General features: G+C 35.8%; 7 protein-coding genes across 8 annotated transcripts; 4 read left to right on the top strand and 3 right to left on the bottom strand.

Annotated features, from left to right (window-relative positions):
• Positions 227-1,323, bottom strand: LOC104768961 (zinc finger CCCH domain-containing protein 54). Its single transcript, XM_010493067.2, has one exon. It carries the CDS (start codon positions 1,173-1,175, stop codon positions 519-521), a length of 657 nt encoding a protein of 218 aa, XP_010491369.2. The 5' UTR covers positions 1,176-1,323; the 3' UTR covers positions 227-518.
• LOC104768958 lies at positions 2,517-3,638 on the bottom strand. Its single transcript, XM_010493066.2, has 2 exons — positions 3,121-3,638; positions 2,517-2,740 (listed from the first exon to the last, which is right to left on the bottom strand). Exons 1-2 carry the CDS (start codon positions 3,353-3,355, stop codon positions 2,523-2,525), a joined length of 453 nt encoding a protein of 150 aa, XP_010491368.1. The 5' UTR covers positions 3,356-3,638; the 3' UTR covers positions 2,517-2,522.
• LOC104772153 (protein DOWNY MILDEW RESISTANCE 6-like) lies at positions 5,939-8,076 on the bottom strand. 2 transcript variants are annotated; one of them, XM_019242083.1, is made up of 3 exons: positions 7,786-8,076; positions 6,541-6,856; positions 5,939-6,381 (listed from the first exon to the last, which is right to left on the bottom strand). In XM_019242083.1, exons 1-3 carry the CDS (start codon positions 7,935-7,937, stop codon positions 6,106-6,108), a joined length of 744 nt encoding a protein of 247 aa, XP_019097628.1. In that variant the 5' UTR covers positions 7,938-8,076; the 3' UTR covers positions 5,939-6,105. The 2 variants fall into 2 exon arrangements, with proteins under 2 accessions (XP_019097628.1, XP_019097629.1); XM_019242084.1 differs by lacking the exon at positions 7,786-8,076 and adding an exon at positions 6,977-7,091.
• LOC104768957 (stellacyanin-like) lies at positions 10,738-11,611 on the top strand. Its single transcript, XM_010493065.2, has 2 exons — positions 10,738-10,985; positions 11,107-11,611. The coding sequence occupies exons 1-2, from the start codon at positions 10,808-10,810 to the stop codon at positions 11,511-11,513; spliced, it is 585 nt and encodes a 194-aa protein (XP_010491367.1). The 5' UTR covers positions 10,738-10,807; the 3' UTR covers positions 11,514-11,611.
• Positions 11,743-13,298, top strand: LOC104768956 (peptide methionine sulfoxide reductase A3-like). The gene is made up of 2 exons (XM_010493064.2): positions 11,743-12,159; positions 12,855-13,298. Exons 1-2 carry the CDS (start codon positions 11,800-11,802, stop codon positions 13,104-13,106), a joined length of 612 nt encoding a protein of 203 aa, XP_010491366.1. The 5' UTR covers positions 11,743-11,799; the 3' UTR covers positions 13,107-13,298.
• On the top strand, positions 13,453-14,682 carry LOC104768955 (peptide methionine sulfoxide reductase A2-like). Its single transcript, XM_010493063.2, has 2 exons — positions 13,453-13,938; positions 14,184-14,682. Exons 1-2 carry the CDS (start codon positions 13,519-13,521, stop codon positions 14,433-14,435), a joined length of 672 nt encoding a protein of 223 aa, XP_010491365.1. The 5' UTR covers positions 13,453-13,518; the 3' UTR covers positions 14,436-14,682.
• LOC104768954 (peptide methionine sulfoxide reductase A2-like) lies at positions 15,733-16,966 on the top strand. The gene is made up of 2 exons (XM_010493062.2): positions 15,733-16,226; positions 16,569-16,966. Exons 1-2 carry the CDS (start codon positions 15,813-15,815, stop codon positions 16,818-16,820), a joined length of 666 nt encoding a protein of 221 aa, XP_010491364.1. The 5' UTR covers positions 15,733-15,812; the 3' UTR covers positions 16,821-16,966.

Below are 16,974 nucleotides of genomic sequence, written 5' to 3'. Positions count from 1 at the left end.
TTTAAAGAAAGAATCGTATATGTTGTCAACTAAATTGCTTTTTTTCCGGGTCAACGATTGACAACCCCAAACTTTTTATGATATACAACTATTATATTTGTGTAACGGTTGCATGACTGGTGAGTGGTGACTGATACAAACTTAGCTCATATAAACTCCGTTTTCTTCTCAAACTTCGGTTTAATTAAAAAAAAAAAAAACCATTGTAATTATCTCGAAACTGATAGAGTGATAGACTTCCAATAAGATCAAGAATCAGCTTACAATTACATGATCAGTGAAATAACTCTTTTAAACAACATTACAAGAAATCATTACGATTAAATTTACCATATACATGACAAGATCTCTCATCTTGAATCTTGATCTTGTGGATTTTGTTAAAATCCACTTTTATTTATTGGTTTCTTCTTCTCTCTCTCCCCTTTAAATTCACAATTTAATTGACCAGCTCTGAGATCCAATCCAAACCGAAATTCAAATCGAAATCCAAATCCAAATCAGACGGCTCATAATGATCATCCACAATGCTCATCCGACTCCAACACCTTCTCCTCGTTACTATCTAAACCACTTTTCCCGCTTTTCTCCGGAGATCGTGACGTGTCATAATCCTCACCGTCCATTCTCATCGCCACCCCATTACTGTTCCCGCCTCTAGCTCTCACCGGCCTGTAAGCGTACCTGCACCTGTGCTTTCCCTCAGACTGCCGAAGCTGCTCCGGCGCGTGTGCGAAGAAACACACTTTCCTCTGACACAAGTTCCCGGCGTTGCAAGCGCGTGTTCTATAACGCGCCGGGTGGAGCCAGTACTCGAATACACCGTGTGCGAATTCGCATGAGTCCCCACGGTGGCATGCTCCGTTTCTGAAAGCCGGGCATGCGACTGCGCAGTAAGTGTAACGCCGAGGATCACGGCGTGTGGCTTTCTCGCCGCGGTGAGCGTAGGGACACTCAGTCCAGTCGTGGCTGCGGGTACGTGGACACCGTTTTATCTTGTAAGCGTACATGCGGAACTCATCTGAGCCGTAGATCGCATCGTCGATGGTTGGGATCGGAGGGTCTACTATGTCGTATGCTCCTACATTCCCAGGCTTACTCACGATGTACCCTAAAGCAGAGTATTGCTGGTCACCTATATCGTAGAATGCCATTGGACTTACACTTTTCAACATTTTTTTTTCATGCAATGATCAAAGATTTAATTTGGTTGATACATTTTTTTTTTAAATTTAGAAAAGGAAAAAAAAAATGATAGAGATCGTCGTAAAAAATCGAGGAAACCGAAAGACGAATTTATAGGAGAAAAAGCGAAATGAAAAGTCGAATATTCTATATAGTTTTACCCTTTACAAACTTTTGAAATGAAAAATGCCAAAACTATATTTTAAACGTTACAGTTAATTTTTTATTTTTTATTTGCAAGAAGATTTATACGGTTTACATAAAGAAATATCTTAACGGAGACAGAACATGGTGAAAGATAAATTAATACGATTTCAAGTTTTTTTTTTTTTTTTCTTCAAATTTAGCATTTATCAGTGTCACGCACGATAGATAGAGTCTACTACCCTAATTTACGAACAATAGATTAGTAAAATATTTGATTATGTCGTAAAAAATGGTATTGATTCGTGAGCGATATAAGTTAACAGACGTTACGTAAAAAGCGTTTTTAAGGTGAAGAGTGAAAAACATTTGGAAACACATGAGTGGTAAAAATTGCATGGGAAGGCACAGGTGTAAATGGTAATCAGAGGAACATATAAATAATAAAGCGGAGACGAGCACCATCTGGCACACGTGTCGAGACGTATCCTTTATATCCTCGACAGCCGTTTCTCTTTCGCGAAACTTGGTAGGTTTGGTGAGCCCGCAAACACACAAAAACTCTCAGAACCATTTGATGAAAAAATAGTTTTGCAAATTTTTTATTTATATTTGTTTTTGTCGTTTCTAAAAGTTTGTTTCAAGCAGGAAACGATACCAGTGGCAGTGAAGCAGCGAATACACCAAAAAAGTAGCTTAGTTTTTAGAATTGGACTAATTTCTTGAATCTTTTAATAATGGGTGGATTGATTCAAAAATTTAGACTAATCATCGAATCTTCCATTTAAGATGTTGTATAGTGGTATTGAAGACTCGAACTATAGGTTGGTTTATTGTATCTAGAATCTCTTGACACTAAAGTAGCGTTTAATTTATGGCAAGTCGGTAAACCGACGGTTTTTTTGTTCAAACTTATGTCAGCTAACATGTCTTGTTTGAAAAGGAATCAGATGCATGCGTTTTTTTTTTTTCAAATAAAGAAATCAATTACATTAAACAGCTTTCCTTCAAGTAGCAGCAAATTATTCTATAATTTTATTTTCTAATTCGTGAAAAACTATAGACGTCAATATGCAATTATGTTTCGAGCATAAAATGCAGAATCAAATATCAATATAGATCTAAAAAGTATGAAATCATTTTAAACGTTAATTACTAATATTTTCTTTATCAAAAAAACAAACAAAAAAAAGCTAATAGAAATCTTTCACCACTTTCCTTGACGCTTGTATCCTCCGATGACGCTTATTGAAGCCGCGTTTTAGTCTAGTCTTGTAAGAACCACCGACCTCTGTGGCGCCGCCTAAGAACCCGGTCTGAGTTCCGTCGCTGTCATTATCAATGTCTCCTTCGATCGTTAACCCTTCGATCTTAGCCGCAATCGATTCTCCTTTCACCCCAACATCCACATCTATACGTAAAAAGGTACTATCATTTAAAGCTACAAATCTATTGAAGACTATCAAAATACGTATCTTTTAAGCTTTTGTAATCTATATATTTTTTTATTTCTTTTTTTAACCAAAACATGCCATACTGATAAAATCCATACTAATGATCACACATTTCTGTCATGTAAGTTCCGTAGTGATAGGAAAGATCGTGTGTTTAACAATACTAAATACTTGATTCGTCATACACCACAAGTAAATTACTGGATCAACGACTAGAAAAAGCAACATTCTAATATAGAAGGTTTGTTTGCATGCATATGTATAGAATCGTACAAATAGGTAATAATAGAGCCTAAAATCATGAATATAGACACAATGTGTATATTTGTACACAAACCTGTATTAGAGAAGAACCAAAGGACGAGAGCACAAGCAATAAGGACAAAAGGGATTATGTGAACGGCGTTTTCAGCAAACTTGGAACGTGACTTCTCTTTCTTGGTCCCCTCTTGCCCGATGGGATTGTATGGAGCGGAGTCGTCTTCGTCTAGGCCCTTCCATAATCCCTTTGGTGCGGACCAAGGCACCGAGTAATCCTCGGTCACACGGTTCCAGCTCGCGGATCTGTACATATTGCCTCTATATATTCTGGTCGTGTTGTGTTAGAAGAGATTGAATCAGTTTCTTTACAATGTAACTAGCTAAGGCTAAAAGATAATACGTTTGTGTAAAATGAGAAAAAAAAAAATCCGTAATTCGTTGGTAAAAGTCCTTAAATATATTAATTATTTGTTGGCGAATTTTAGGGCCTATGCCTTTGGTAAATTCGGATCTAGGTTAGGACTCTGTCAAAATCTTTAATGAAATTCACTTCATTTGTTTATTTGGAAAGCATTCTTAGTTACGTAAATTTTTGTGAAGTATTTAGACATATATTTATGATTGTGAAAAATAGCCATATATACATTACCTTTCTTTTATTCCATGCGTATACATATAATTATAATTTTTTTTAATTCAGGTGGTTTTTAATTACATTGAATTTTCGGAAATAGGGAAAATGATACGCTATATATATATATATATCTCACATTACAATTTAACACGTATATATATCTTATTATATAAAGTTGGGTTTTGAAAGTTAGTCATTAACAAAATTTTGACATGTGTCAAGTTATTAATCTCAGATTTTGACATGTGTAAAAATTAATATTTAATAGGAGGAATTTGATTACAATAAAAATAAAAAAATTATTTTAATCTTACTATATAAAATTGAGTTTTGAAAGTTAGGCATTAACAAGATTTTGACATGTGTAAGTTCTATATTTAAGATTTTTTGACATGTGTAAAAAATAATATTTAATAGGAGAAATTTGATTACAACAAAAATAAAATATTTTGTTTTAAAAAATATTCTTATTATATAAAGTTGGGTTTTGAAAGTTAGTCATTAATAAGATTTTGACATGTGTCAAGTTATCAGTTTAAGATTTTGACATATGTAAAAATAATATTTAATAGGAGGAATTTGATTACAACAAAAATAAAATATTTTGTTTTTAAAAAAATTAATAATATAAAAAGATAATTATAAAAAATTACAGAAATTTTTTAAAAATACCAAAATTTTTCTTATTTTTTTAAACCAAAATTTTCTCCTACTTTCTCCTTTTTCAGTTGGGAATAGATAATATTAATATGTTGACCCAAAAAAAGATTAATGCGTATTTTTTTCCTAATACTGTATTTTAAAATTTATTGTAGTATATTTAGATTATTTTATTTTATTTATATTTTTATCTTTGAATTATTTAGGATTCATATATTACCATGCTTATAATTTTCTATTGTTTTTTAATTATATCAAATTAATTTTCTTCTAATTTCTCAACCTTGATTGGTTGGTCATAATAACCCTTCTTTTTTTTTTTGCAAACATAATTGTTACCATTATTTATTCAATCTCAAAGGGAGATAACGAGTAGAAGCTCATCAACCTAATGGATGGATAAAATAGGCTAATCAAACACAAGCTTACAACAAACATAGATAGATAGATTGTAAAAACATAAATCTTTGTTGATAGATCCATAGGAGCTCAAAGACTGTGTCACCCTGGTTTGCGGAAAGGTTCAAAATAATTGATTTGGCCACATATGTCACCAAAATGCACTAATTTTTTTTGTTAAGAGTCCTGAGAGAACTTCATGATGGTTAACCTTCCTGGAAGTGATTGTCGGAACTGTGCGAGTCAGTACAAAACACAAAAAGATCATTTGTTGATTTGTAGGGTCGGTAACCAAGTTTTTAAAGCCTCCCAGACGTAATAAACCGGCCATCGAATATGGGTGGGTCCACGGGCCGAGAATAGATGTAGGGTCCACTTAGGAAGGTGGATCCATGGACTGAGAGTGGACATGGGCTCACTAAGCAAGGTGGCGGTTGAGGTGTTACATAGACAGAGGCTACATCATGGTATGTCAAAGACACTTCCATAAATACATTGAGAAATTTAACATTTGTTACTATCAAAAGATTTTGTGACGTTAGAAAAATGTTTTTACTTTCATTGGTTGTTGGAGTAAGCTATTTTGAGATATCAAAAAGATGTGAACATGTTCTCTCCACACATGAGGAGGGCAGAGCCGAGGTTCTCTCCATGGTGGAGAAGGTTGGACACAAGGTTATCTCCCCAAGGGAGGAATGCGGAGCCAAGGTTCTCTCCATGGTGGAGGAGGTTGGACGCAAGGTTCTCTCTATAAGGGATGTGGGCGGACCCGAGGTTTTCTCCATGGGGTCATATATTATTCTATAAGGGATGACAGCGGACCCGAGGTTTTCTTCATGGGGGGTTATACATTATTGTGATGATACATCACTGATTAGTATAGTATGTAATATAATTTAATGCAAAATGTTTTTTGAGCCAACAATTTTAGTAATTAAAAAACTACGCAGAAGTGAAAGTAAAATAGTTGGCTTAATATGTTCATATAAACATTTTCTAGGTGGTGATAAAAAATATATTTGTAACAAAAAGTATATTTAGGTGTAGAAAAATACACTTTTAATAGTAACATATATAAAAGATTTGTAATTGGATATAAATCAGTATATTATAACAAAAATAAAATTTATAAATAACGTACAACAAATTTTAATATATTTTTGTTAAATTTAATTTAATTTAGAAAACTTTAAACCCGCACATCGGGCGGTCTTCATCTAGTATATATATATTTGATATCTATACATGTCCATTTGAACACACAACTTAAACGTAGAAGGACATGGACTAAGTCATACCGTGTACCAAACCAAACCGGGCTATATATCTTACTCGTACACACCTTGAACCACAACGTGTTCGACTCGATCAGTCCTTAATTCTGAGAGTGTCAATGAACCTATCCCCTTGAGAAATGTCATTCTTGACTAGAAAATCAAGAAAATCTTTAAAGCTGCTCTCTTTGTACCGTACCGGATTTTCATCGTTAACCAATTCGCACGGTACACTCATCTTATCGTTCATATCCAAGCTATGCAAGCTCGCGAGGGAGATTCTCGTCTTCTCTTCATTTAAAGTGACTTTATGAACGACGCTCTTGTATAATCCATTGCTTAGCACTTCGACATGGTCGCCAATATGGACCTAATTAAAGAAAAGAGCATTTTCATTCGATGATAAAAAGAAAATTTGGAATTGAAATTTACGAATATGGTAATGACATTTTTATTTATATCTATACCGAAACGGGTTCACTTTCGGGTAATTTTGGCTAAGGTCTAAACCGAAACAGTTGGAACATACCTTAAGTACACCTGTGACTTGTGGGACAACAACCCAGCGGCCAGAGCCACCATGAGCCATTGGATCGAAGATCTTAAGACCGGCCAAGTTCTGTAGAAGGATGGTGATGCAACTATAGTCTGAATGCGGCGGCAGGCCTAGCGCCTTCTCAGGGCCCGGACACGGTGGATAGCAGTTAACGGCCATGACTTGCGTGCCGTTTTCATCCATCCGAGACGACAGGTAGTCTCTCCCTAGCCCTAGGCTCTCCGTTATTGCTCCCATTATCTCTATCGATAGCTTCCTCACTTCCTCGCAGAACTTTCCCATTTTTTCCCTGAGATATTTACATAAACGCACATACATGTGTGTATAGTTAAAAGATGTTGATAAATATATTCCATTACCGAGAACGAAAAAAACATAAAAGTTCTTTTTTTTTTTCCCCTTAACATACCTCTTGTTCATAGTCTCTTTTACAACGATATTATTTCGAGCTTACAAGAGTAAACTAAAGCTAAATGTTATGGAGTTAATTACCATTTTAAATTAGTTTTTTTTTTTTTTTAATATAGAGGCAACAAAACGGAATCATAAAAACCATGATAAAGAAAGAAAAACAAAACCGTGTGCTATATTTGAGAACAAAATAAAAAAATGTGTGCTACGTACAAATAAAAACAAAACTATATTCTATAATTATTAAGGATGTAGACAAAGAACGGTAAGAGAAACGGACCAACAACTGATTAAGGAAATGTGGAAAATATATCAAAAACTAATGGAAGAAAAAAAGAGACAAGGAAGGCTAAATTAGCACGTTAACTAGCTTCAACAAAATTACATAAATTGAGAGACAATGTTGATAAGAAATTAAATTGAGACTGAGGTTTTCAATCACACAATGTCTATTGCATGAAGGATCTTCAGTATTTTGAAGTTCAAATAATATATATCTATTTTTTTTTTTTGAAAAAAAAAGGTTCAGATATTATCAACATTGTTTTAAACATAAAGAAACAAAAAAGTGAATGGTTGCCAAGTAAAACAGAGGATTCTTTTTTATTATATATTTTTTTGTTTGTCTAAAGAAAAACAGAGGATTGTTTCTGAAACCTTACCTAAGTTAGGACGGTCCAGGTGATAGAGTCCATTAGGTGCACAAGAAAAAGGACAAAATGCGCCGCTATAAGCAAACCCTTTTATGCTTATTTTTGTATATGCAATGTATATGTTATGTATGACCTAATCAGTGACATCTAATACCTGTATCCGGGTGGATTCTCAGGCCAAAGATGAATCCAACGATGAAGAGGATGTGCATAGTGCTTTAGAAAGATCCTCCAGAACTGGATTTTGTCCAAACCGTCTTTGAGACTCGTACTGTACCGAACCGGTGCGTACACATCGTTTGACATAAACTTATTTTTCTCCTTTGGAGGCAGCTCGAAGAAGCCTTTCGCAACCTCCAAGGCGTCGTCTAGTATGGTCTGGTTGATTCCATGGTTCACTATCTGATACAGCCAAAAGAAGAAATAAGTTAAAAGGGGATGAGGACTGAGGAGAACCGGAAAATGTTGGTAAAAAATCGAAGCAAATTAACCAGAAATTTCATTTAAACCGGTTTTGACCCGGCATGTGACAGCCACGTCACGTGCGTGTGTTAAATAAAACTAAGCGCGTTACAGAGCAGATATTTTGATTTCAACGACTAAGAAAGTTTATATAACGTGAATTCGTGAAATAAACGATATCGTTTGAAACCTATATATAGGATATAAATAGTGACACAATCTATGTTGACTATATTGAATCCGTGGTTGTCACACTGTAAGCAGATAACAGTTATCTAGTGGAGCATATAACATGTAGTAAAATAGTTTAAAATTGTACTGTTACTGTGTAATATTCCGGATTCAATCCCACATCCACAATGGGATTTCGAAAATAGAAGTTTTCCTTACCACCGAATTTTCATGAAAGATGATTCATATATTCATAACTTCCCATTTATTATGTGAACTAACTTACTTGGAAAAAACCAAGATGCTGACATGCCAAACTTAGCTCTCGAATAACCTCTCGACGTTCATCATCGCCACCTTTCAGCCGAGAAACATCGATCGTGGGTACGATTTCGGAATCTGAATCGCATGGTTGGCAAGAAGGCGGGACGACATAACAATCAGGTACATACGGTAAACTTCTCTCTTGTGCAGAATTCCCCATTTTGAATGTACTTGAATCCTCACCTTTCTCCATTGTTGAGATTTGAACTTAATGTTGAGAAATCGGTTAACAATAAGGGAGAACTAAATGGGAAAGTGCGAGTAGTTCCTCTATAAGTAAGGTTTTGTAGCCGTCTTTTGACAATTCGGAGTTGTAATAAATACATGACGGTCGAATACTAATTTATTATTCTTCTTCTTCTTCTTGGAAGCTCTAGAGCATGTGTAACTGTCAAAATGTATATGTATACCAATAACGAGTCATAATGAACATTCATATGTTGTACGAAATATATAAGAGTGACTAAATTCAGATATGACGCAGGCCATTAATTCGATGTTGGGATATTTAGTACAAACACTAACATGGATTTATTAATATTTTAGTAGAGACTTCGATCTCATTCATAGCACCATCTAGAAAAAAACAAAGGAAAACTTTCCGCAAAAAAGCATCCTCTTGTCCGGATTTCAAGCCTTCATAAATATGTTGGACACACATGTGGATATATAGATAAATTTGATATATATGTCGTATGAAATGTATAAATTATGTAAAAAAGGAATAGTTATATGGTCTTGCGTGAGGTCTAGGTAAAATGTATTATTGCGCCGGTTCCTTCATGCACCGGACATTTATGATTGTACAAAGTTTTGAGACAATGAAAACCGTCTGATGTCACTGACGACATTCAAAGGACCATGCTAATATACTAACATCAATATGAAGTTCCATGAATCATCTTTAACAACAAAAAAAGAAGTTTCATGGATCATGAAAAGTGTATAATTTTTTTTAAAAACATTAGTAACATAACTAGCACTTGTTAGATATTATTACATTGATTTTCCATAGAAATACATCTAGCTAGCTGGTTATCAAAGTAAGTACTATTTAAAAGTGCTTCTAGTGATATATTAGCCCTTTTAGTAGTTGGTATAATAGTTCATTTCTATAAATACATAAAAGGTGAATGAAACTTGCAAAAAAAAAAAAAAAAAATTGGTTATATTTTAGGACAAAACAATTTTGTTTTCTTGTATGTGTTTTAAGAAATAGACTATGTTTTTAACTTTGTATCCCAAAAGACAATAACCCAATAGCAATTTTTTTTTTCATCACCCAACAGTAATATTTTAAATTTTTATACTATGCATGTTCCAACAAATAGAAAAGGAGTTACAAGGGAAATTCTCTGGAAGCATTTTAGGTAGATTTGGTAAAGAGAAACCCTCAGGATTAGTCGAGAAGTTATATATGGTTCAACTCCCTCAATGCCAATTCCAAGCCTATGCGAATATTTTTGGAAAACGAAAAGTACATAATAACTAATTTATAGACATGAATAAAGTTGTAGTTATTTTAGCCTCATCATGCAAATTCTACACACTCTTTAATTAATTAATGTTTACCAATTTGTAAACTCCAAGAAGTATTAATTGAAATTATTTGAATTTAGTATGATTTATTATTGGTTTATATTTAACAAAATATTTTTAATGAGAAAATGGTGTATTTATAACTTAATTTAAATTAATTTGTGTTGGTTTTTTAGAAACAATGGAAGTGTAGTATGTTGGGTTTTGTTTGTATATTAACAAAACAACATTTTGAATGTGCTGATGAGATTTAAATCTCAAACCAAGGAAAAACTTCTTCTATCTTCAGATCAAAGTACCAAACCAGTAGCTAGATCATATATATAGATACATGCATTATTTACAGGTCGCTACAATCTTCCCAATACTTCTTCAATGTCTTCATGAAGATCTAACAATTTTGAGGGCTGAGGACTATTCCTAACAGCACAGGAATCTTATGAATTGTGAAACACGAAAAAATTGTTAAGAAAAAAAAAAACACAAACAAATTAAAGGCCAGGGAACAAAGCAGATCATATATGTTGTGGTGGTTGTGAAGTTAGGTTATCCACCAATGAGCAACCTTAACCTATGCTCTATATATACACATATATATTTACAATATCACATAATAGAAAACGATAGCAATACAAGATAATTAAACGCAATTTAAAAAAAAAATACAAACAGCTTGCACTATGGAGAAGTCATCGACGATGCTATTTCTTTTAAATCTTTGCATCATATCTGGGATAGTAGTAATAAGAAGATGCAACGCAACGACATACTTTGTGGGAGACAGTTCCGGTTGGGACATAAGCTCCGATCTTGAGTCTTGGACTTCAGGCAAGCGATTCTCTTCTGGTGATGTTCTAAGTAAGTATCTATCATATACACAGTTAAATTAACATCCTTGTTCTAAAAATCGCTAGACATCCCTCATTAAACTTTATAATATTTTCTAAATATGATTATGCGTATATAATGTTTTTGCAAGTGTTCCAATACTCATCGACGCACAGTGTATATGAAGTTGATAAAAACAACTACCAAAACTGCAACTCAACAGACGCGATCCGTACGTTCACAAACGGGAACACGACCGTTTCACTTTCCAAACCGGGAGACCGGTTCTTTGTATGCGGTAATAGGCTCCATTGCTTCTCTGGTATGAGGTTACGAGTCAACGTCGAAGGCAATGCCCCATCTCAATCCCCCGTTGGATCTCCCCAAGCCTCGGCTGCCGGGATTCTTCAACCTTCTTCTAAGCAAAATAACCCTGCGACCGGAGTCGCTAGCTCGGCCACCCGTTTTAACGGCAGTGGTTCGAGCGGTAGTAGTATGGGCATTTTTGTATATTTGATGGTTTTAGCTTTTCCATTCATATGGTCTTATTGTGACTAACAAACTTGCAAGTTACAAAAGAGAGTTTTGTAATCATGTATAATATATACTTTCCCTTAATTTTAATGCGTACGAGTGCGAATATTCGGTTCGGTTTATATATTTTTGGTTTAAGAGTTTATGACCAAATTAAAACCGTAATTTCTGGTTCGGTTTGATTCAATTCGGTTATCTGATTTTGCCGTTTCTTATCGTAAACGCAACTAAAAACGCAAACGCTGCATCTCTCTCTCTCTCTCTCCATAAGCCCCCTCGTGTCTTCATCTCTGTCATTAGAAATCTCTCAATGAACAATATACTCAACAGGATGGGTTTGGGATCAAGTGGGCAAAGCAATATGGATCCTTCTCCGATAGCTCAGGGGAAAGACGATGACGCTCCGTCACCGGCGAATAAGTTTGCCCAATTTGGTGCTGGTTGTTTCTGGGGTGTTGAGCTGGCGTTTCAGAGAGTTCCAGGGGTGACTCAGACTGAGGTTGGGTATACACAAGGGATCATACACAATCCTTCATACGAAGATGTCTGTAAAGGAACCACGAGACATACCGAGGTTGTTAGGGTTCAGTATGATCCTAATGATTGCAGTTATGAGTCTCTGCTTGATTTGTTCTGGTCTAGGCATGATCCCACCACTTTGAATCGTCAGGTACGGTGTTACCAAATTTTGTAGGTTGAAGAGTTAAAAAGTTTGAATCTTTAGTTTTGGGGATTTGATAAAGGTTTCGTCTTTAGTATTATAGAGAACTTGTTGTATGTGCTTTAGGGATTTTATCCCAAAATCTGATGGCTTTCAGGTTTCATCTTTAGTCTTAACTCTGAGAAACTTTCAATTTTGGAACTTTGGTCCATCCTTATAGATTATGAGGAAAGACATGATATGGAAGTTTGTTTTGTAGAGTTATGAGGCTTAAGTAGGTAATTTAATCGAGCTTCTGTTGTAGCTATAATTCAGCTTCTGTAGTAGCTCTGTTGCCCTACTTTTTTCACTGAGGTGGAGATATGGATTTCTGAGATGTTTTTTTTTTCTTGTCCTGTGTATGATCAGCTTTAGCATTCTTGTTCAATGTGAGCTTGACTTACCATTTGCCTTGCCTCTGTGGACAGAGAACGATACTCATTTGCTAATTACTGCTACTTTTGTTAAGAGTCATTTCACTAGGTTATAGGCAAGTTATCTTGTTCGGACTCTAGGCTAAGTATATCTTGAATTCTATATGCGAAACCAAATCCTTGGCCTGTGAGAAACATTTGATCCATTGAATACTTCAATTTCTGATTTCTAGTTAGTTTACTTCTACAATACCATTGAATACTTGCAATTTCTTACTTTACTGTGATCAGGGAAATGACGTGGGAACCCAATACAGATCTGGGATATACTTCTACACTCCTGAGCAGGAGAAACTAGCCCGCGAGTCACTGGAACGTCACCAGCAACAAATGGAGAGGAAGATCATGACTGAGATCTTACCAGCTAAAAAATTCTACAGAGCTGAAGATCAACAGCAGCAGTACCTGTCAAAAGGTGGCCGGTTCGGCCTCGGGCAATCTTGTGCCAAAGGCTGCAACGACCCAATCCGCTGCTACGGGTAAAAAAGTGTTTCCCTCTGCTTCGCTCCCAAAACAGAGGATTTAGCGTTTAGGGACCGTTGTGTGTCAAGATTTATGTAACTACTACTTATGGAATTTTATTTCCAGTGTTACAATAATAATGATGTTACACTCTATGAACATAAATCAAACATAAAAAGATTGTACAATCGAAAACTCATTATAATTGTCTAATCTTTTTTTTTTCTTTCCAAAATCCATCCACATGCAAATGAAGCCAACGCATATGGCAAATGAAGCCAACGCATACAAAGATTAAAAAGAGTGCAAGAGAGCCATTCCTTTTTCTATTGCATGAACAAAACGTGTCCACCAATCTAGTTGCATACTTCATGCACATTATTATAGTATCCCTTCAAGGCTTAACAATTACAAGATCACAACACTAACTAACATGGATTCTTCTCTGAAAGTTCAGGAGACTCAACTAGTAGATGTTGTAGATACACCTGAAGTTGCTCCTTCTCTCAAACCTCAGGAGCCTCAGTTAGTTGCTGAACCTGCGATTGTTCCTTCTCCGATAGCTGAGGAGCCCGACAACGATGTTCCGGCGCCGGGAAACGAGTTTGCTGAGTTCGCCGCAGGTTGTTTCTGGGGAGTTGAGCTTGCTTTCCAGAGGGTCCCTGGCGTGAATATGACTGAGGTTGGTTACACTCAGGGGATCTCACACAACCCTTGTTACAAGGATGTCTGTACGAACACCACGAACCATGCAGAGGTTGTTAGAGTTCAGTATGATCCCAAGGAATGCACTTATGAGACGCTTCTTGATTTGTTCTGGTCTAGGCATGATCCCACCACCTTGAATCGTCAGGTATCGATTTTGCTTCTCCAGCCAAAACTTGCATGTCTTAAGTTGTTCAGCTCTTTCTTGTCACTTGCATGTCTCATTCTTGATTGTTTTGCTTGGTGTAAAGACATGTATATATATGGTAATGCTTGATAGTGAATGTGATATTAGCCATCATTTTTCTTTACTTTTTTTTGTTCTATGGTAATTTGCAGCCATGTCTTTAAGACAACTCTTCAATTTCTTTACTGATGTTTTGAATGTTGCAGGGAAATCTTCTGGGAGCACAATACCGATCAGGTATATACTTCTACACACCTGAGCAAGAGAAGCAAGCACGTGACTCTCTAGAGAAACAGCAGACTAAATTGGAGGACAAGATTGTGACTGAGATCTTACCGGCTAAGAAATTCTACAAAGCTGAAGAATACCATCAACAGTACCTCGTCAAAGGCGGGGGGTCTGGCAACGCGCAATCCCCTGCAAAGAGCTGCAAGGACCCTATCCGCTGCTTCGGCTAATCAAGAAGTCTTTGTTCCTCTGCTCTCAAAACAGAGGATTCTCACCTGAGAGTTTTTATATATAAGCATTCGTCGTATATATATGGATTGCAAAGCGTTTCTTTCTTGTACTGTTTATGATAAGCACTATCTTTCTTGTTGGATGTGAGTCTGGCTTAGCATTGTCTTACCTCTATGGACAGAGAACGATACTCATGTGCAAAATTACTGCTTGTTTTGTTAGCTTATTATATAGTCAAGTTGTCTCGTTTGAGTTCTAGGCAAAGTAGTGAAACCAAATCCTTAAGCCGGTGGGAAACATTTAAACCAAAGTGATATACAAACAACTTGATTGCCTTTACTTTAGTCTTTTCATCCGGACTAAGATTAATGATAGGCGTAAGCGGGTCAATTCAGCGTAGGAACAGGTCTAATGGTTTTAACCTTGTGTTGCAGTATTATTATGATGAGCAAAGCTCCTATTTATGCTCTTTTTGTGCTCTGCTTCGCTCCTAAAACAGAGGATTTAGCATTTAGGAACTTGTGTCAAGATTGTATAAAACCGACGAAGTTGATTACACGCAATGGAACTACTTCTTTGGAAGTTCATTTGCAATGTTTGTAATACCGATGTTACACTCAATGGACATAAAACCACACAATCATCGTGATCCGTTAATTAAGGACCCTAGATCTAATCTCCTAAACTCAATTATTCTCCCAAAAAGTCATCGACATGGTAATTGAAGCCAACGAATAAAAAAGTGTAGCAGGGCCACCTCTCTCATTTTAGTGCTAGTCCATTACCAATGTCTTTCTAAATTTTATTGCATAATACAAATGTGCTCACCAACCTAGTTGCATACTATTACTAGCATAATGCTACTTAAGTCATCCATGTAACTATAACAGACGATAAGAAAAGAGAAAGATGAAAAAAAAAAAACATAGAAGAAAGGTCTAGAATATTAATAGCGAGCGAAAACTCAATGTCAACGGTTCACAAATCACAATTTGCTATACAATAACATATTTTCCAAGTTGCGACAAAAAATAACATGTTTTACAAGTTTGGATCAATGCATAAATCAAAATTTATAATCATGGTTGTTGGACTTTATTTGTTTAATAGACATTTTTAAGTACAAGTAAACAATGACGCGTGATATATTAACAATTGACCATATTAAATTTTACATTCCAATGTATTTTGCTTGTGTGTCAAAACACTACTAAATTTAAAAAATCTTATTAAGTGTTGACGTAGCTGTTAATCTCTGACCATGACTTTGCTTATTTCTATATAAATCGATCGTCAAGAGGCTTCATCATCAAACAACAATACACTTTTAACAATTAAAAAAACTCATCACCAAAAAAAACACATCTGAGTTAGCTATGGAATCTTCTCTAAAAGCTCAGGAGCCTCAAGTTGTTGATACACCTGAAGAAGTTGCTCTCAAAGAATTTGTTATGAAGCATCATTTAACAGAGATACCTGTGATTGTTCCTTCTCCGATAGCTGAGGAGCCCGACAACGATGTTCCGGCGCCGGGAAACGAGTTTGCTGAGTTCGCCGCAGGTTGTTTCTGGAGTTTTGAGCTTGCTTTACAGAGGATCCATGGAGTGAACGTGACTGAGGTTGGTTATACTCAGGGGATCTCAGAAAATCCTACGTACGAGATTGTCTGTACGAACGCTACGAACCATGTAGAGGTTGTTAGGGTTCAGTATGATCCTAAGGAGTGCACGTATGAGACGCTTCTTGATTTGTTCTGGTCTAGACATGATCCAACCACCTTGAATCGTCAGGTACCTTTTTTTTTCTTTCTGGTTTAATGATTTTGGAAATTAAGTCAAACTTTTTGGTCATGTTCATGTTTTTGATTCTTGCTCCGATTGATTCAATGTCTTCTCCAGTATATAGTTTCATGTTTCAAGAATATTAACTTTTGTTTGACTTTTTTGGTGGAATCTTCTTGTCAAATATTTGCATAATCCGGATTGGTTTAGTTTAGAGAGTTTGTATTCTTGTCCTGAACTTCGATTTGATTGTGTCTTCAGTTTTAGCTTTCATAGTGAATGTGATATAGTGGCCATATCATTCTTATGAAAAAGTTCAATTCCTAACCGATCTTTGAAAACTGGTTGCAGGGAGAACTTGTGGGAGCACAATACCGATCAGGTATATATTACTACACACCCGAGCAAGAGAAAATAGCACGTGAGTCTCTAGAGAAACAGCAGACAAAACTTGAGAATAAGATTGTGACTGAGATCTTACCAGCAAAGAAGTTGTACAAGGCTGAAGAATACCATCAGCAATACCTCGCCAAAGGTGGGATGCATGGTAACGCGCAATCCCCTGCAAAGAGCTGCAAGGACCCTATCCGATGCTACGGCTAATTAGTTCCAACAGAAAAGAAAGCCTTTGTTCCTCTTCTCCCAAAACAGAGGATTATCATAAGACCTTTACCTGTTTGTTTGTGTGTGTATTAATTTGTAATTCTCAGCTCGTAATAAAAAGATGTGTGATCATATTACCTATGTAAGACTTGTC

The sequence above is a fragment of the Camelina sativa genome, chromosome 20 (genome assembly GCF_000633955.1).
Source record: "Camelina sativa cultivar DH55 chromosome 20, Cs, whole genome shotgun sequence".
NCBI lineage: Eukaryota > Viridiplantae > Streptophyta > Magnoliopsida > Brassicales > Brassicaceae > Camelina > Camelina sativa.
This window is presented reverse-complemented; position numbering and strand designations above follow the sequence as displayed.